The sequence below is a fragment of the Lathamus discolor genome, chromosome 20 (genome assembly GCF_037157495.1).
Source record: "Lathamus discolor isolate bLatDis1 chromosome 20, bLatDis1.hap1, whole genome shotgun sequence".
Classification (NCBI taxonomy): Eukaryota; Metazoa; Chordata; class Aves; order Psittaciformes; family Psittacidae; genus Lathamus; species Lathamus discolor.
In genome coordinates, this window is record NC_088903.1 from 300,502 (window position 1) to 319,498 (window position 18,997).

Consider the following 18,997-nt stretch of genomic DNA (forward strand, 5'->3'; position numbering starts at 1 on the left):
TGGCAGAGTTTGACTAGGACTAGTAATTGGTAGTGAGGGTGCTAATGCTTGGTCCAAGTGTGTGGTATGTGACTGTTTGAAGGGTGTGCGAACCCTGTGTAAAACCACATTTGGGGTTCCCCAGTGTGACTGGGACACCCTTGTAACTCTCTACTTTGCATCCCAGGCTTTGGGTGCAGTGGGCATGGGCCACTTGCGGATTGTGGTGGCAGTCTGTCAAGGCAGATGGGACACAGCCGACTGCCTGAGTCAGCGTCTCTGCAGAACCAGGGCCCCAGTGATCCACACTGTGGGCTGGGGGGTGAGTTCACCTCTGGATACTCCGCTATCAGGGCAGCAGGATCTCCATTAAGGTTTCATACAACCCGGAGATAAAACTGCACAGGAATTTGGTGGGGAAAAAAAAAACCACCCACAAACAAACAAATAAAACACCACAACCCCAGACACCAAAATGTAAGACAATGAAGAAGTAATCAAAGCTTTTGTGCATCCTTTATAAAAAAATCTAAATTCATTTTAAGGTGGCAGCTAAGGAGAAAAAGAACCGGCAGAGTTGAACCAGGACAACTGTGCAGCAATAATTGGCAAGCTTTCCAGGGATTTATTCCCAGGACACTAAGATCCACGTTCTGCTCTGAAACACATCCAGAAATACGTCTAACAGAAAGAAAAACCAAAAACCAAACCAAACCCCCCACCTCAGGCCAGATGTGAGATGGCTTTAAGAATCATGCTAAGTGTGGCTCCACCTCCTCTGAAGGAAGCCCTAGGGCTGAGGCTCTGCAGTCTCTCCTTTCCCCTGCACCACCCTTGGCTTTCAGCCCCACAGCAGAGCCCTTCTGCAGCCGCCTCTCAGCTCTTGTTGTTCGCTGGCAGCTTCCAAAGGCACTTGTGCCTCTGCCGGAGCCAGAGCAATGGCCCAGCCCGTGCTGCGCTGTGTGGGGCGCTCTGACGGCACCATCAAGGGAGTGCAGAGCTCGGCAGCGCTGGCAGGAGCAGAACTGTGGGGCCTGACCCTGCTCCCGGGGCAGACGTGGGTGAGCTCCAGCACCCGGGGTTTCTTGGCAGGAACCTTCGACTCCGGCTTCCCCTCCGCCTGCACGGCCGCCATGACACCGGGCGGCGCGGGCGGATTGCGTAAGAGCTGGCGGACGGAAGTGGGGAGGAGGGGCCGGGCGCGCGGCGTCCGCTGTAGCGGCAGAGAGGGGCGGGTGTGGAGGGGAGGAGGGGCGAGGGCGGGGCTGTGCAGCGATTGGGTGGGAAGGGTTGGGGTGGAGCCGGGGGCAGGGGTCGGGGGCAGGGAGCAGTGGGGGGTCAGGGAGCGCAGCAGGGGGGCCGTGCCGTGCCGTGCCGTGCCGTGCCGTGCCGTGCCGTGCCGTGCCGTGCCGTGCCGTGCCAGGAGCGCACGGGAAGCGGGGCCTGACCCAGCAGGGGAAGTGCAGGCAGGGCTGGAGCCCACGCTGGGGCAGGGGCTGGGCATGGCGGCAGGACCGTTGTGTCCCACCAGGGCTGAGCTCTCAGGAGGCTGAACCCAGGTCCTGTGCTTTGGTGCAGGGGTGCCGGAAGCAGGCGGCTCCTTGAGGAAAGCTGCTCGCTGCCCCTTCGCATCAGGTAAAGATCTGATCCCCCCACCTTGCACGTCCCATGCACACCGTGTGTGTGCAGCCCAGGAAAGTTTGGCTGAGAACTGCCCCAGTCCAGACCCGCTGCTGTGGGCAGCCCAGCCAAGGCGATGGGCGCCTGCAGGCAACACTGTGGCTTATCTCAGCATAGCCCCAGACAGAGCAGGGACTAAGGAACCCCTCCCGTGCTGAATCAGGGCTGTCTGCATTGATGAGCAGTGTAAGAGATGTGCCTGGAGGATTGGAGGATTAAAGGGTTGATTACAGAAGGAAACGCAGTGCAGGCATGTTTCCTGGCCTTGAGTACCAGATCTGGAGTACATCGTTTTGTATTGTAATGTGTTACTGTATCCGAATGCAATTTGTCATCCTTGAATTGTGTGACATGATAATGACTGTAAATTATGATAAATAATGGCTGGCACCTCTTTTATAGGTATATTCTTAAGGCACACAGAAGCTGAGATAAGCTTAAGCAATGGCTGTCTTGCTTTAGCCCTTTGCAGGACATCTTGTATCTATTCAGGTGGCTGCAATGAAACAAAAGACTGGCTCCAATGTGCTATTAGGGTGGAGAGACTTCCCCATTACTCACTCCTATCATGTATCATTGATGTATGATGCTAAAGCTGTTTCCCTGGAACACATGGGAGCCAGACTTGAGCAAGAAAGGTCAAAGTGATATGAAAGCGGCAGTGCTCATCTCAAGCTTTGTTCACAGTTCTGCAACAGGAGAGTAAGTTGGAATTGGGATGGTTGTTAGGACCTTGCTCCTTTCCAATGTAAAAATCATGCCATGAGGAATAACACTTTAAAGAATCTGGTCTTCTCTCTTAAAAAAAAAAAAGAAAAACCAAACAAAGACAGGAATTCCATTCAAAGACCTTATCTCTCAATGTGTTCTTCTGTTCAGAAACATTATTGTCTGCCTTCTTGTTTTTCTTCTTTGAAGAGCACTGTGGAGAAAGTGGTGGCTGGCTCCTCAGGTGGTCCCACTTGGAATCCATCTTCCAGGGAAGGCTAACCATGAAGCAGACACATACTCTTCTAGAAGTGAAATCAGGTCTGAGTAAGAGCTTTGAATCTAGGTAAAAACTTATCTTACATGTTCATGTGAAACTTTGAGCCTCAAGACTTTTGTTTGCGTTTCATTATGATTTTGATGAGAATGCATTTCGTTAAGGAACTTAGAAACTTAACCAACGAGTTTTGATGCACCAGCTCTACTTGCACTTAACTTTATGCATTCAAACAGTATTATTGACATATGAGTTATTTCATGCGTGGCAGCAGTCTTGATTGCTTCCAAGATCAAGCTCTTCAACTGTTGCATTCTGCTTAGACTGCAGAAAACAGTTTGTGAAAGTATAGCGTATTTTATTAATTTCTCATCCACATCCTCTGTGGATCGTTGGCCTTCACCCACAGCCCAGGAGATAAACATCCGAGGCTGAGAGAGCTGAGCTTGTTCAGCCTGGGGAAGAGAAGGCTCTTTAAGGGGAGGCCTTGGAGCAGCTCCAGGGCTTAAAGGGGCTACAGGAAACCTGGAGAGGGGCTTTGGACAAGGGCCTGTAGGGACAGGACAAGGGAATGGCTTTAACCTGCCCAAGGGGAGACTGAGATGAGCTCTTAGGCAGAAGCTCTTCCCTGGGAGGGTGCTGAGGCGCTGGCACAGGGTGCCCAGAGAAGCTGTGGCTGCCTCATCCCTGGCAGTGCTCAAGGCCAGGTTGGACACAGGGGCTTGGGGCAAGCTGCTCCAGTGGAAGGTGTCCCTGCCCGTGGCAGGGGGTTGGAACTGGATGAGCTTTACAGTCCCTTCCAATACAAACCACTCTGGAATTCTGTGATTATGTGGTTTTGTTCAATATCTTTAATTCTTAAATGATGGCCAAAATGAAACATAAATTCCTTCAAGTGCCATATATGTTAGTAAGGGTAAGACTGGAAAAATAAATTTTGTTTTATTTGCCAGTGTCAGGAAACATTACCAAATTCAGGTTCCTCTTCATGCTGAAACAATAACCACCGCATCTTCAGAACCTGCGTATGCATCTGGTTTCAGTGCTGACTAGTGCAGTTAGTAACTACTGCTTTTGTCATAGCTGTAAAAGATCCTTCATGCCTGAAACCTTGAATGGTGGCAGATGTGGGCATATATGTAAGAGCACCGAGTTTTTACAGTGATGGCTGTAACTGTCTTGTCTTCAGCTCTTCCCAAGAGATAATAACCTGATCTAACAAGTCAGTGGTGTAATTTTTCCCCTATATCATCAGAAAGATGTGTTGTCCGGGGCAATGTTGTAGTTTCAAGTGATGACTGAGAATATTCACCACCTCTTTAGATAAGGTTCATAAATGGGAGGATTTAAACTCCCACAGTTGATAGCAGCTTTTAATTTTACTGAAAACTAACTTAGTACCTTTCTGGCCTAGTTTTAGTTGAAAGTCACGTCACTCTTTGCAGTTGTCTTCATATTTTCTCAATAGCCTTTGCTAAGGATCTGTACCAGCAGCCATGGCTATCAGTTGCTCTGTTTCTAGTGACTTTGCTGCTGCGAACTCTAACCAGAAAAATGCTGAAAACCTCTCAATAAACTTAATGACATTACATGATGTGGATTTTTCTTCAGATGGCGACACGTCTTGAATGCAAACATCTCCTGCCAGTGAATACACCCACTTGCATTGGACATGAGTCACCAGTAGCTCCACAGCTGCAGCCCCAAACCAACATCCTCATAAAGGTAATTGAGAATAACAAAAGAGCAATTTACCTCCTGGCATGCATGTTTCTAACAGGTGACTTAATTAAAAATAAGTTGACGCAGCTTGGGTTTCTCTAATTACATTATGACAGCTTTAAGGGTTAGTAGGATCCAAACCACCTTCAGTAGAAATAAGCATTAAAAGTAAACCACATAAGCTCAGGAAGGCATCTTGAAGAGCACAGGAAGTAGCAGTGTGAAAGACAGGACATGTGCACTTGTGTTCAGTAGGGAGATATTCTGTGATTCTATCATTTATGGCCTTAGTATTACTGAGCATTTTATTACTTATGTCCTCATTACTCTGCTTCCCAAGTAAGTGCTTGGCGCAGGTGGGCTGGCAGGACTGGGGCAGTGGGGAGATGCCCAAAATGCTCAAGCACAGCATTAGTCAGTGATCCAAAAGTGTTGGTGGGTTTAACTAGACAAAATCTACCCTCCAGAATACTCCCTACCCAAGGGTATGGGGACCTGGGTAGGGGCTGTCCTCAACCCCTCTGGTCAGGGAAAAAGGGTGTGAGAAGGAGCAAACTGATACTGCATGTCCACAGTTGGTAAATTATAGACACTGACACAAATTGGGTGTTTTATGGCAATCCTGATGCAGGTGCAAAGGCAGTCCTGAGCTATTTGGTGGCAACCATCAAAACAGCAGACTCATTATTCTCAGCTCTGGTGGAATCTCACTTGTTAGTAGTGACTGTGCTCAGGCACCCTCAGGGGGATAAGAGTCATTTTCCTTGTAGACACTGGACTTGCTGTTTCATGTGAGTGCAGTGACTAAGCAAACTGGCACTAGTCTGTACAAACATCTGGAGGTATTGATGCTGGATCTTCTGAGGGAACTGTACCATAGTTGAAAATGAATTGTCAGAAAGATGTCAGACACATGGTGCAGCCCGTGGCCAAGACGAGTCTCCCTGATGCCAGCCTGAGGTCAGCGGAGCAGCGTGCAGCCTGCAGGAGGAGACGTTAGTGCACAGCTCCCGAGGGGCAGCTCCTGCCACCCAGCAGTGCTGGGGACTTGAGGATGTCACAGAAGCATGGAATGGTTTGGGTTAAGAGGGACCTTAAAGCTCATCCAGTTCCAGCCCCCTGCCATGGGCAGGGACACCTCCCACTAGAGCAGCTTGCTCCAAGCCCCTGTGTCCAACCTGGCCTTGAGCACTGCCAGGGATGGGGCAGCCACAGCTTCTCTGGGCACCCTGTGCCAGCGCCTCAGCACCCTCCCAGGGAAGAGCTTCTGCCTAAGAGCTCATCTCAGTCTCCCCTTGGGCAGGTTAAAGCCATTCCCCTTGGCCTGTCCCTGCAGCCCCTTTCCCAGAGCCCCTCTCCATGTTTCCTGTAGCCCCTTTAAGCCCTGGAGCTGCTCTAAAGTCTGTTGTTTGTTCTCCCCACAAGAAATTAGGGGAGATCTCAGGATTTAAGGCAGCCGCAGTGCTCCACTGCCAGCTCAGCCAGCGCAACTCACAGAGTCCAAAGCGCCACTCTGGGGAAGTCACTTGAGGTGTTCTTGGCAACTCCTAAAGCACGCCAAGATCGCCATCACCACCCACCTCGTTCCACACTCGTGTGTCCACAGGCATCACTGGCACCAAGACACCAGGACGGGAACCACCAGAGGAGCTGCTCTTGCCTCCTCCACTGGTAGCTTGTGCTCCGTGGGGCAGCTGTCGTCTACCAGTGCCTCTGGTGATGAGTTCTGTGGGGTTCCGTGGCCTCACACATGTGAACAGCGGGAGTTCCAGAATCAGCCACCCCTGTGGTTCCCATGTCCTCATGGTCACTGTGATGGTTGGGTCCATGGGATGCTCTGGAGGTGCTCCAGGCATTCTCTGGGATTCTCTAGGGGTATCCCTGGGATGCTCTGTGAGTGCTGAGGATGTACTGGAGGTGCTTTAGGTGTCAAAGCAGCCCAAATCCTGCTCAAATCTGGCAAACTGGGGGTTTATTGGGGTTTTTTTACTCCAATCTTGTCACGAGCAGGAAGCATTTTCTCAGTCCTGACCTTTATTAAATAGAATTTCCCTCCTTCTCATCAAATCTGTATTAAATCTCTGGTAAATCCTTGTAGAGCTACCTCTCTGCATGCCTTGAATCAGGAATACACCTGCTGCCAGACTGATATCGTTCTGAGCAACCTGTGACAGTGGCCCACCACCCTCACAGGGAAGAACTTCCTCCTAAGGTCTCATCTTATTCACCCCCCTCTGTCAACATAAAGCCATTCCCACTTGTCTGATCACTACATGCCCTTGTAAAGAATTCCACTCCAGCTTTCTTGTAATCATCAATCAGATCCTGGAAGGCAAAATCATTGTCTAAGTCATCTAAACTATCATTTGTATCATCTTCAAATAACTGTGAATTCACAGTTGAATTAAAATTCAGTTATTGCTAAATCACCATTGGATTCCCATTTGATTTTAATTCAGTCCCTGGTTAATTACCATGGGTCATTAATAAGGCCCTTTCAGTTTGCCCCACAAAGATGACTTCTCTGAACCATTCCCTTGTGAAGCACAATGAGTCACAGCTCCAAGTCCATTTCCCTTCAGGTGTGCAGCAGCAGATCCAGCAAGTGCCCCTGTTCCCCACTGAGGACCATGGCAGATGAGGCAGGGGGGCAGAGAGACCCCACAGCTGCCCCAGGGTGGCCTGGGAGGAGATGGGGGCTCCCCTAGGAGAGGAGCTCTGTGCTGGAGCCAGCCGAGGTGTGCCTGGGGCAGCCACTGCAGAGTGGGGAGTTGAGGGGTCCCCCAGGCCTGGGCAGGGTCTGGGCCAGGGACTGCCACCAGCTGGATGCTGGCACTGCTGGATCCCGCTTCTGATTCACGCTGCCAGCCAGGATTGAGACAGTGCATTGCCGGTACCAATTGCGCCATCCCACTTGGCTGCCCTGGTCTGCGGTTCGCGTTGAAGTTCCAGCATGTCCTGTATGGCCGCGTTCAGTGGCACCGTTGCGGAGCTCATCGTGTGCGGGCGAGGCCCAGCAGCAGCTTTACTGTCCTGGCTCTTTCGCTGCGGGAGCAGGGACCTGGCGTTCTTGCTCTGCCGCTGTGCGGCAGGATGGCCGGGAGAGGGCGCCGGAGAGGTTGCACGTAATTGCGCTTTGGGGTAGGTAAGCGAGGAGCGACAGCAAAGTGTGTGTCACCGCTGCAAAGCTCACTGTGTGCTGAAGATGATCAGCAGCAGCGCTCTGGCCTGGCTCTTCGGCTGTGGGAGCATGGGCCGGACGCTCATGCTCTGCGCGCTGTGCTCCAGGGCGCTCGCGAGTGGGCACCAGGGGAAGGGGGGAATTCACGGCGGATGTGCTGGGGCTGGGGCTGTGCCCTACCGCTCTCTGGTGGGTGGCCCATCCCGGGCCTTGCTCACCCGTGTGCTGCCCCCCCACACACCTCCTATTCACCAGCTCTCCTTGGGCGTCCTGATCCCTGCCCGCCGCCCGGCCGATGGCGCTGGGGCAGCGCTGGGGGCCGCGGCGCAGTGGGGCAGGGCCGCCGAAGGGGCCGGGATGAGCCGCCCCTCCCGCTCTGCTCGGCCCGGCGGTACTGAACGGACAGCGCCGGGCGGCGCCCTGAGCTCAGCACGGGGGCGCGGGCGGGACGCGCTGTCATTGCCAGTGTCCGCAGCCCCTCCAGTTCTTCCCAGTCCACTCAGTACCCCCCATGCTTCCCAGTGCCCCCCATGCTTCCCAGTGCCCCCAGTCCCCCGAGCGCCCCGAGTCACCCCGGTGCCCCCATCCTTCCCATTGTTCCCAGACCCCCCACTGCTCCCACTCACCCCGGCCTTCCCCGTACTGCCAGTCCTTCCAGCGGTCTCCCAGATCTTCCCAGTGACCTCCCATTTTTTACCCAGCGCTCTCCCCATCCTTCCCAGTGCTCCCCACGCACCCAGTCCTCCCCAGTGTCTCGCATCCTTCCCAGTGTTCCCAGCGCTCCTAGTCCCCAGTCCCCCCAGCCCCCACTGTGGTCTTCCAGTTCTTCCCAGTCCCCTCAATGCCCCCCATCCTCCCCAGTGCTCCCAGTGCCCGCAGACCGGTGCCCGGGGCCGTAACAAACGAGGGCCAGTGGCTCCATTGTACAGATATATATAGTATATACACGGTACACTGTGAGCTTAAATAACCCAGCACCCCTCCGGGGCTTGTCCCCCCCCTTAAATACTTCCCCCGCCCAAGTGGCTCCAATTCAGTTGGACCCCCCCTCACCCCCCTCGTGCCTCCCTCCTCCCCCTCCCAGTATAACCAGCTCTGGCTCCCAGTTACCCCCACATCCAGTTACTGTCGGAGACTTCGAGGGGGGGACGGGGGAGACGGAGGAGGACAGCAGGGAGGGGGTCAAAATAGAAACAAAAAATAAAGGAGTTCCCCCCCCAGGCCGAGGGTCCGGGATCCCCCGACCCGGCTGGGGGTGGCCAGTGGTGAGGGCATACCAGCCCCGAGAAATACTGTGATTTATTGGGGGACAGGGGGTTATTTACAGTTGGGGGGGTGAGAGCATCGCCCCCACCCTGGAGGGGGACCCCCGTGTGTGTCCCCCCTGCCCAAGGAAGGCGAAAGCCATGGGCTTGGGGGGGGGGGGGGTGGGTGGGCAGCGGGTGCTGGGGGACAGCCCCCCAGCCATGCCCCCTACAAGTGGGAGTCCGGGACCCCCCCTCGCCCACTGCAGGGGTTGGCAAAGGCTGAGAGGGTCCCTCCTGTCCAGAGTGGGGGGGGAGGGCACTTTAAGCTCCCCTTCCACACCTAACCATGGTGGGGGGGCATCCCACTGTGGGGCCGGGATTGAGGACACAAGAGGGACCCAAAGGCAACTGCCCCCCCAACCAGTGGTGCAGGTGAGTCCCAAGAGGAGCTGGGGATGGGGGGGGCTTCCAGCGTAGCCCCCCTTTGCTCCCCAATATAGCTCACATTTTGGGGGGGGACACATTTCTTCCGCCCCCCCCCCCCCCCCCCCCAGTGTCCTACCAGGTGCCAGCTCTGTGTCTGGGGGGAGGGGAAGGGGCGTCACGTCAAGGGGAGGGGGGGAGCCTGGGGGGGGCCTCCCCCCCCAATCGGTCCATCACGTTACCACGAGACTCACACTGGACACAGACACTAAGGTGGGGTGTGCCCCCGCACAATTTCCCTCTGCCCCCCCCAGAGATGCAGCTTGCCCGCCCCCCATGTCTGTGCCCCCAGGGGGGAGATAGGGGCACCAGGAGGCTCTGGGGGGGTCTCACCTCCTCCCGGGTAGGGGAAGAGGTTTTGGGGGGGGGAGGGACAGGACTTGGGGGGGGGAGGGACCCCCCCCAATATCGCTGCGGTTTGAGGGTGACTTAAGTCGGGTTGGAATTTTTCAAAGTCTGCAGCTTGGCCTCCAGTTCGGAGATCTGAAAAACAGCAAAGGGACAGGTCTCAGCGGGAGGGGGGGGAGCACGGGGGGGCACAGGGACAGGGGACACAGACACACACAGGGACAGAGATGCGAACATGTAGCGGGGGGGACAGGGCTGTGGGGTACAAGGTGAGAGGATATAGGGATGGGGATACAGGGATGGAAAGGGCAGGACAAGGGGGGAAAGACATGGGGGTGCTGGGGTGTTAGGAGACACAGGGATGGGGGCACCAGGATAGGGACACAGGGAAAAGGGTTGAGGTGGTGGGGGACAGAGATAAGGGACACAGGGCTGGGCCAAGGGGGCTGCAGGAAGCACGGGGTGAGTCTCTGGGGGGTGTCAGGGGGACATTTTGGAGGTGACGGGAGGGGGGGTACATGTGGGGGCTCTGCTGGGAACTGGGGGACCTCCCCGTGCTCCTCTGGTGCCTGCAACCCACGGCAGCACTGCAGGATCCCAGGGGATCCAGTGATCCCTGCCTGCTGCAGGGGAGCCGCTGGCGCGGAATCCAGGGCGATCTGTTGTGGGATCCAGCATGACCAGCATGGGATCCAGCTCGCAACAGAGGATCCAGTGCGGCCCCATGCCTCATGCCCATCGACAGGGAACCACTGTGGGATCCCGCGCAAGCAGCCTGGGATCCAGTGCCCAAGAAAATCCCTTTTGATCCATTATGGGATGTCAGACCCTGAGGCAGGATCCACTGAGACCCAAACCCTCGGCAGATCCACTGCAATCCAGTGTGGGATCCAGTGCCAGGAGGAGGATCGGGTGTGCGCCAGCGCCTGAACAGATCCACTGTGATCCGGAGCACAAATCCGGTGGGATCCCGGTGCCCAAAGCAGATCCACCGCGATCCGGCGTTGGGATCCCGCGGCCGGAGCTCAGTCCGGAGGGGAGCCAGCGCCTCACGCAGCTCCGCTACTGCCCGGCGGCGGGATCCAGCAGCTTGGCACGAGCCGGTGCCCGAGCAGATCTGCTGCGACCCATCCTGGGATCCAGCGGCGACGGGAAGCCATAGGAAGCCATGGGAAGCCATGGGCCGTGGCAGGAGCGGCGTGACGGCGGCGGGGCTCAGGGGCAGCCCGCGTCCCGGCACCCGGTGCCCACCTTCTCCTGCAGTTTCTCCATCTCCTCCTTGTGCGCCAGCTCAGATTCCTCCAGCACCCGCCGCTGCGCCGTCTCCTTCTTGAGGAACTCGATCTCCCTGCAGGACCAGTGTGTGGGTGCATGTCCCCCCCGTCCCCTCCCAGCACCAGGGACACCCCATGGAGCTGGGGCAGGGTTGGGAGGGAGCAGGAAGGAGCTGGTGCCCAGGGGATGCTTCCACATCAAGGGGAAGGCCCCTGCCCAAGGGAACGTCCCTGCTCGGGGTGTGAAGGGTCCCAGGAGGGATTCGGTGCCACATGGATGCGTTTCTGCCCAGAGGGGAAGGTCCCTGCCCAGGGGATTAGGGATGCCCATGAAGAAGCTGGTGCCCTGGGGAAAGGTTCATGCCCAACAGATGGTCTATGCCCAAGGACAATGGGTGCCCATGAAGGGGTCAGTGCCCCACAGGTGCGGGTCCATGTCAAGGGCATGATCCATGCCCACGGTATGGCTCATGCCCAATGGTCTGCCCAGGGGCAAGGGGTGGCTGGGAAGGGGATGGTGCCACAGGGATCTTGGTGCCCATCGGGATGGATGTGTGCCCTTGGGATGATCATGCCCATGGGGATGGAGGGGTGCCCAGGGGGATGGATGGGTGTCCAGAGCTGCCCTCACTTTTGCTGGTACTCCTTGATGAGCCTCTTGGCCTTGCTGTACTTGCGCTCCAGGGTCTGGTACTGCGCCTGAGTCTCCTTGAGGTGCTCGTCCACAGCCTGGCAGAGGTTCTGTGCCTCCATCCAGTACCCCTCCAGCTTTTCCATCCGCTCCTTATTCTCCTCCACGCTCTGCTCCAGCTGGGCCTTCTCGGCCCTCCAGCGTGCCTTCTCCTGCTCCAGGCTCTGCAGCTGAGGACAGCAGGGTCAGGACGCGGCACAGCCAGGGACAGGCATGACACGGCATGGTACAGCAAGGCAGAGCCAGGTATGGGCATGACACCGCACACCATGGCATGGTACAGCACAGGCAAGGAGCAGGCATGACATGACAGAATCATAGAATGGTTTGTGTTGGAAGGGACCTTAAAGCTCATCCCCCTCCAACCCCTGCCATGGGCAGGGACCCCTTCCACTGGAGCAGCTTGCTCCAAGCCCCTGTGTCCAGCCTGGCCTTGAGCACTGCCAGGGATGGGGCAGCCACAGCTTCTCTGGGCACCCTGTGCCAGTGCCTCAGCACCCTCACAGGGAAGAGCTTTCTTATATCCAACCTAAATATCCCCTGTTTCAGTTTGAACCCATCACCCCTTGTCTTATCACTACAGTCCCTGAAGAAGCATCCCTCTCCAGCATCCTTGCAGATCCCCTTCAGATACTGGAAGGATGATATGAGGTCTAAAATGTGACATGTGACATGACATGACATGACACAGCATGGCACGGCACAGCACAGCGTGGCATGGCCAGGAACAGGCACAGCACAGCACAGCATGGTGAGGGGTCTGGGGGTAGACGTGGGGAGCTAGGAGAGGATGTGGGAGATGGAGGAGGGGGGTCAGGGCAGAACAAGGGGGGATCCTTCCTGCCCAAGCGGAGCCAGAGCACCCACTCTCACCTTCCTCTTCAGCTGCTGGATCTCAGCCTCAGTGACGGCGTGTTTGATCTGGAGCTGCGAGAGGAACCGGCCCTTCACACGTCCCCACGGTGGGCACAATGCCCCGACACCCCCAGCACCCCCTGGTACCCCTGTACCCCTGGCACTCCCAGCACTCCCCGGCACCCCCCTGTACCCCTGTACCCCCGGGATCCCCAGTACTCCCCACACCCCCAGCACTCCCCTGCACCCCTGTACTCCCCAGCACCCCGCAGCACACTGCAGCCCCTCTGCACCTCCTTGAACTTGTGCACCAGCTTTTCAGGGTCCATCTCCACAGGTGAGAGCGTGTCCTCGTTCTCGGCCAGCTCAAACACCTCGATGGCCATCTCGCCGCTCGGGAACATGGGGCTCATCTCCTCCTCCTCATCTGTCGCATACTCGCCCGTCTGCAGAGGGCGTGGGCCAGGGTTGGCTCATGGTGGTGGTCCCCAGCCTAGCACCCTCAGCCTGGGGAAACTGAGGCACCAGGTGGGGAACCGGGCCCGTGCCCCCCTGGGTGGGTGCTGTCCCCCTCACCTCCTCGTCATCCTCAGTGTACTGGGTGTAGCGCTGCTCAATCATCTCCCTCTGCCACCGCTCCTGCTCCAGCGTCTGCTGGATCAGCTGCGCCACCTCGCTCTGCTCCCCCGGCTTCTCCCGCCCGATGAGGAACCTGCGCGGGATGCGGGGTTCAATGGAGATGGGGGGCTCAATGGGGATGGGGGGCTCAGTGGGGATGGAGGGCTCAGTGGGAATGGGGGGCTCAGTGGGGGTGGGGGGGCTCAGTGGGGATGGAGGGCTCAGTGGGGGTGGGGGGTTGCGACCATGGGGGGCTGTAATGGGGGACATGCCAGTGGTGCAGCCAGGAACGTCCTTGAGGGACAGGCAGTGCTCCTGGTGGAGATGCTATGGGTGGATGAGCTGGGGCCTGAGGGAGATCCTGAACTGATGTGAGAAGATTTTGAGGGGCACTAGGGTGGCACAGGGCAGGCAGTGGGCATGGGACTGGAGGGGAAGGAGGTATTTTGGGGCAGGGGGACAGCCCAGCCTGGGGTTTGAGGTACTCTGGGTATAGGCTATGGGGCAGGGTACTGCAGGGGGCCCTGCATGGGCTGTGAGGGTCTCCCAGCCCTCCCAGGTCCCCAGTCCCAGGCCCTACCGGACACGGCCCTTGGTGTTCCTGAGGACGGAGGCAGCGAAGCTCTGCGTCACCCCAACCAGGCTGGTGCCATCCACCTCCACAATGAGATCGTTTACCTGGATCCTGGGGACATGGAGACCGTCACAGCAGGCCCACCCCTTGGGCACTTCTGCCCACTCCCACACCAGCTCCTCCATCACCACCCAAGCCCATGGGGACCTGAGGTGGCTTTGGGCTGGGGAACCCTTTACCTGCCATCCCGGTGGGCAGCACCCCCCTCCGTCACCGTCTTGACGAAGATGCCCAGCTTCTCCAGGCCCATGTCAGCCCCCGCACCCATGCCGATGATGCTGATCCCCAGCCCTTCCGAGTCTGCAGAGACAGAGCCATGTCCTGGCGGGGTGGCACCGGCTACCCAATGCCAATGGAGCCACCCCCAGCCCATCCCCAAGGTGCCACAGGGCCCTGGGGCGTGGGATGGGGTGAAGACCCACCTTTCTCCAGCTCCACAGGGAAGAGGTCGAGTCGCTCCACCCTCTTCTCCAGCTCGTACTCAGCCGATGCAGCCATGGGGTCAACATCTTCGTTGCGGCGGTCATAGTCTTCATTGGAGTAAGTGCTGAAGACCTGAGGGGTGCACAGAGCTGCTCAGTGAGGCGGCGGCATGGGACGGGACAACACGGCAGCCATCCATCCATGGCCAAGAGGGCATCCCAGGGCTGGGGGAGCCCAGGGCAGGGGCAGGGGGATGTTACTGAGCCTATGAGACACTGGAGAATCCCACCCTAAGTCATGTCGCGGAGTTAGATGGACAGATGGATGGACGGATGGACGGATGGACGGATGGATGGATGGATGGATGGATGGATGGATGGAAGGACGGATGGGTGGACGGATGGATGGGTGGACGGATGGATGGGTGGATGGACGGATGGGTGGATGGACAGATGGGTGGATGGACAGACAGATGAAGGGAGGGAGGGAGGGAAGGGGGGAGGGAGGGAGGGAGGGAGGGAGGGAGAGATGGATGGATGGATGGATGGATGGATGGATGGATGGATGGATGGATGGATGGATGGATGGATGGATGGGGTGTGCAAGCACTGGCTGCTATCAGTCACACAGTTTGGGGCAGGCACACTGGGCCTGTTGCCCCCTTCTCCCCTCATCCGTCCCTACCTTCTCATGGCTCCAACTGCCCCATGTGACAGGGAACGTCTCACCCTTTGGGGCAGCCTCACCTCAGTCTTCCCTACCCCTCAACCTTCCTGGGCACCTCCATGCAAGCCCAGAGCCCAGGAACCCAAACCCACCATTCTGCCCGGAGAGGTGAAGCCCACCCTAAGCTGGCGGTTGCCTCATCCGATGGGCCTCCACCTGGCAGCTCACGGGGGCCTGGGGACAGGCCCTGGTTCACCCCACACTGGGTGCCCTCGTGCTGGGCACCGGGGTGCTCCTGGTTGAGGTCAGATGTGCCACCAGGAGCCAGAGGCAGTGGGGTGCCATATCCCTGCACCCCAGGAGGTGCCAGCACCCCTCTCCTGGAGCTGAGCCTGGCAGATGTCCCCGGAGGGGCGAATGGATTAGGGATCACACCACAGACTAAAGGCTTGCAACAAGGGCATTAGGAATAAGTGTTGGGACAAAGCTCTTGAGACCCACCAATGGGTAGGACCCACCTGGGTGGTACCCAGGGGTGCTGGGGATGAACAAGCCATGGGACATGCCTCTACCCTCCCTGTCTACACATGGGGCTGCAGGGCTGCAGGCTCACCCTGCAGTGCCCCAACCCTTGTCACCCGGTCCTGGGGATCTTGGGATGTGCCAGGGGCCTGAAGTGGGTTCCAAGGGAGAAGCAGCCAGAGCCAGCAAATGCCCAGGGGAAGAGGCTGGTGGTGACGGCCCCCATCCCATGCTGGCGCTGCGGGGGAGCAATGCTCCTGGCTCCAACCCCTCCTGTTTGGGTGGCTCAGCATCACCCATGCACTCGGGAGCTCAGGCATGTGGGTCACTTCCCCACCAGTACACATGGGACCCTGGGGTGGGAGATGAGTAAAAGCAAGAGGTTAAAGGCTGTGCTGGGGGAAGCAGAGCACCCCAAAAACCCTGCCTGCCCATCCATGGCGGGGGGCATCTTCTCAAGGCCTGCCTGGCTGGTTCCCACAGGACCAATCCCCCTCCCAGCAGCGTGCAACCACCCAGCACATGGCCACCACTGTGTCCTGCCCTGGGCATGGTGGTCCGTGTCCCCCTGTCCCCGGTGGGGCCACCCACCCGCTCTGACTCAGAGCCAGAATATAGGCCGGGCTCTAAAAATAACCCAGCTCCAGCACAAAGCGACCAAGGCTCCTCCGGCCGGGGGGATTCCAGCGGAAGAGAACACCCCAAATAGCGGCACGGCCTCTTCTCCCCACCCCAGCCCTGCTGCTGGGGGAGCATCCCTGATGGAGCCCCCATACCAAGCCGGGGAAGGATGGGGGGGACGGGAAATGCTGCGACCCACCCGACCATGCCGCCACTTCCCCTTCCTCCACTTCCCGGAACGCTGCTGGGTGCCGGCTGGGCCTATGGTGGGGAAAAGAACCCCCAACCCCTTGCCCCATGCCTGGGAGCCCCGGTGTGGGGGGAGCCCCGGCACCAAGGGACCACTGGGGACCAAGGGCAGAGGAGCCAGCACCCGTGCCCGGACACATCAGGCATCCCACCCAGAACACATGGTAGGGCTTGGACATTGCGGTGGGTCGGCTCTGGGTGCTCTGCATCGACCACCCCGGAGGGCCCAGGGCCACCCCCACCCCTGTCACACCAGCCCTAGGGTGGCTCCTCTATGGCTGGGGGGGGGCCTCAGGCCACGCCAGGGCTCTTGGTTAGGTGACCTGTTAGCCAGCCCTGGCTGGCAATCCTCCTTCCCCCAGCACCAAGTGGGATGCTGTGCCCCATGGCAGGGTGCTGGGGGCACACAGACCTCCCCACACCTCCCCAGCACCAGCACCAGCCCCCCCAAAGGGGTGGGGGTCATACATCCCAGCCTGGGGTACCCTCATCCTAGGGTACCCCCACCCTTGGGTGCTCCTTATACTTGGGTGCCCCTCACCCCGGGGTACCCTGACCATGGGGTACCCCCTTATCCCCAGCTGCTTCCCCCTCATCTCCAGGCGGCCTCACCTGGATGGGGGCCGTGCTGAACTGGATCTTGCGGTTGGGGACAGGCTCCTCTTCCTCGGACAGCCCTGGGATCTCCACACAACCCGACTCGGGCTCATAGAGCCCTTCAGCCTCCTCCTCCTCCTCCAGCCCGCTGCCCCCCGAGTCCTCCCCGAGCCCGCTGTAGGCACTTATGTCCACCAGGTCCGCCTCGGAGAAGTCCTCCTTCTTGGCCTCCTCGTAGCCATCGCCTTCCTCCACCTGCTCTCCCTTGACGCCCTCCTCACCCGCGGCCACACCGGAGCCCCTGTCCAGCCGGGGGGGGGTGGGCACCAGGTCCTCGGACCCCTTAGCCGGCTGGGGCACGGGCACTGGTTCCAGCACCGCTGATGCCTCCTCCTCCTCGGCCTCACCGCTCTCCTCCACCTCCACCGGCTTGATCTTGCAGACCTCCTGCACCCGTGGGGTGGGCAGCTCCTTCTCCACCGGCCGGGTACTCTTCCCCGCTGCTTTCTCCTCCTCCGGCAGCCGGGCGCGGGGCTGGGCAGCATGGCCATCGCCCACCCGAGCAGCCTCAGCGCCCGGCAGGAAGACCCGGGGCCGCTTGCCCATCACCTTGGTGCCAAGCGGTCCAACCACTCGCCCCTGCGCCTTGTGCAGGTTGTTCCGGAGGTCGGCCTTCTCGAAGACAGCACTGAGCTGGCTGACGGTGGGCGAGACGGCTTCGGTGTCCAGCTTGTCCAGGGACTCAGTGCTGCCATTGAACCGCACCACCACGTCCAGCTTACGGTCCTGGAAACCCGCACGCTCCTTACGTAGCAAGAGCTTGGTGGTGGTAGCTTTCTCCTGCGGGCTCCTCTCAAAGATCTTACGGGTCTCCTGCAGCTTGGAGAAGGGTTTGTCGGGTTTGGAGTCGAAGCGGCTGACCCTCTCAGAGACGCTGGTGCCCAGCTTGAGGAGGCTGCCCTGGTCCATGCTCTCGCTGAGGCTGCCGGCCCGGGGCAAGGACAGACGGACCGGCTTCTCCTTGGCCTTGGCCAGGTCGCAGGCGCCCTCGGGGCCGGGCGCCGTCCCCATCTGCAGGAACATGTTCTTGATGCGATGAACGTTGGAGCCATACTTCTTACCCCGGCTTTTCTTGCCATCTTCACCATCAGCCTCCTTTGTGGGCGCCAGGGCCTGGATGGTGGCCTCGTAGGCATTCCGGTGCGGGGACGCACTCCGGAGACCCCCGCCGCCCGGTGCTGCCCCGGACGGGGATCCCCCGCCGCCTGCCTCTGTCCTCAGCATGCCGGCACCTGGGCTGTGCCGCGCATCGCCCGCCGCGGCACCACCGGAACCACCGGAACCACCGGAACCACCACCGCTGCGACCAGCGCCGCCGCCACCACCGGCACCAGCACCGCCGCCGCTCGCCGCGGCCCCTCGCCGGTTACAGCGCCATGGGGAGGGGGATGCGGCCCGGGGAGAGGGGGGGGCAGGCGCCGCCCGCAAACCTGCACCGGGCCGCGGGGGGCTGCGGCGCCCGGTCAGGCCATGTCCATCCCGGGGAGGGGGGGCCTGGCCCTGCTTCCTTCCTCCCTCCCTTCTCCGCCTCCTCTTCCCCTTTCTCTGAGCTGGTGATGGAGCCGCTGCCTGCGATCCGCCCGCCCCGCTGCCCGCAGAGCCCGCTGGGTCTTAGCGGCGCTCGCTCTTCCTCTCCCTCACCGCCGCCGCCTCGGCGCGGGAGCGGGGACCCCCCCGCAACACCCCCCTCGTCTCCGCATGCCCTGCGGGCCCCTCCCGCACCCGCACTGGGGTGCCCGCCCCGTGGCGTGTCCCCACACCCCCAGCACCCGTGTACCCCCGGCTCCTCAGCTGCTGACACCCCCAGCTCTGTCCCCACGTTCTCCCCTCTCTGTTCCCAAGACCTCCCCATGTCCCCCCATCTCTGTCCCCGTGTCCCCCCATCTCTGTCCCCCACCATGCCTGTGTGCCCTTGCACCCCGCCAATTTTGTCCCCGTGGCCCCCAGGCTGGTCCCTGTGTCCCCTCAGTGCCACCTCTGTACCCGCATCTCCCCCATATCCTCATCATTTTGTCTCCATGTCCCCCCCTCCCATCCCTGTATTGCCCCTTGTTTGTACCCACATCCTCCCAAGCTGTCCCCATATCCCCCCCGCCCTGTCCCTATATGCCCCCCATGTTTGTAACTACTTCCACCCCCATCCTACCCCTGTACCCCCACGT

The 18,997-nt window shown here is 59.2% G+C and overlaps 1 protein-coding gene and 1 long non-coding RNA gene across 4 annotated transcripts; one reads left to right on the plus strand and one right to left on the minus strand.

The window, feature by feature from the left end:
• Positions 1-737: 737 nt before the first annotated feature.
• On the plus strand, positions 738-6,795 carry LOC136024183 (uncharacterized). Of its 3 annotated transcripts, XR_010616772.1 has the most exons (5): positions 738-1,040; positions 1,558-1,614; positions 2,578-2,713; positions 4,256-4,369; positions 5,973-6,795. It is a non-coding gene; the product is annotated as an uncharacterized LOC136024183 (long non-coding RNA). The 3 variants fall into 3 exon arrangements; XR_010616770.1 differs by lacking the exon at positions 738-1,040 and having other exon boundaries at positions 1,325-1,614; XR_010616771.1 differs by lacking the exons at positions 738-1,040; positions 5,973-6,795 and adding an exon at positions 5,792-5,965 and having other exon boundaries at positions 1,325-1,614.
• Positions 6,796-8,748: 1,953 nt separating this feature from the next.
• PPP1R9B (protein phosphatase 1 regulatory subunit 9B) lies at positions 8,749-18,457 on the minus strand. Its single transcript, XM_065698826.1, has 10 exons — positions 16,791-18,457; positions 14,120-14,252; positions 13,877-13,997; positions 13,644-13,748; positions 13,022-13,157; positions 12,739-12,891; positions 12,464-12,517; positions 11,531-11,760; positions 10,877-10,973; positions 8,749-9,760 (listed from the first exon to the last, which is right to left on the minus strand). Exons 1-10 carry the CDS (start codon positions 18,057-18,059, stop codon positions 9,707-9,709), a joined length of 2,352 nt encoding a protein of 783 aa, XP_065554898.1. The 5' UTR covers positions 18,060-18,457; the 3' UTR covers positions 8,749-9,706.
• Positions 18,458-18,997: the final 540 nt, after the last annotated feature.

Excerpts from the sequence above, each read along its gene's own strand:
- PPP1R9B (XM_065698826.1), bottom strand. The coding sequence starts at position 18,059 with ATGCTGAGGACAGAGGCAGGCGGCGGGGGATCCCCGTCCGGGGCAGCA. Across the intron at positions 13,749-13,876 it reads GCTGCCCACCGGGATGGCAG|GATCCAGGTAAACGATCTCA; the intron begins GTAAAGGGTTCC and ends CCATGTCCCCAG. Across the intron at positions 13,158-13,643 it reads AACACCAAGGGCCGTGTCCG|GTTCCTCATCGGGCGGGAGA; the intron begins GTAGGGCCTGGG and ends CATCCCGCGCAG.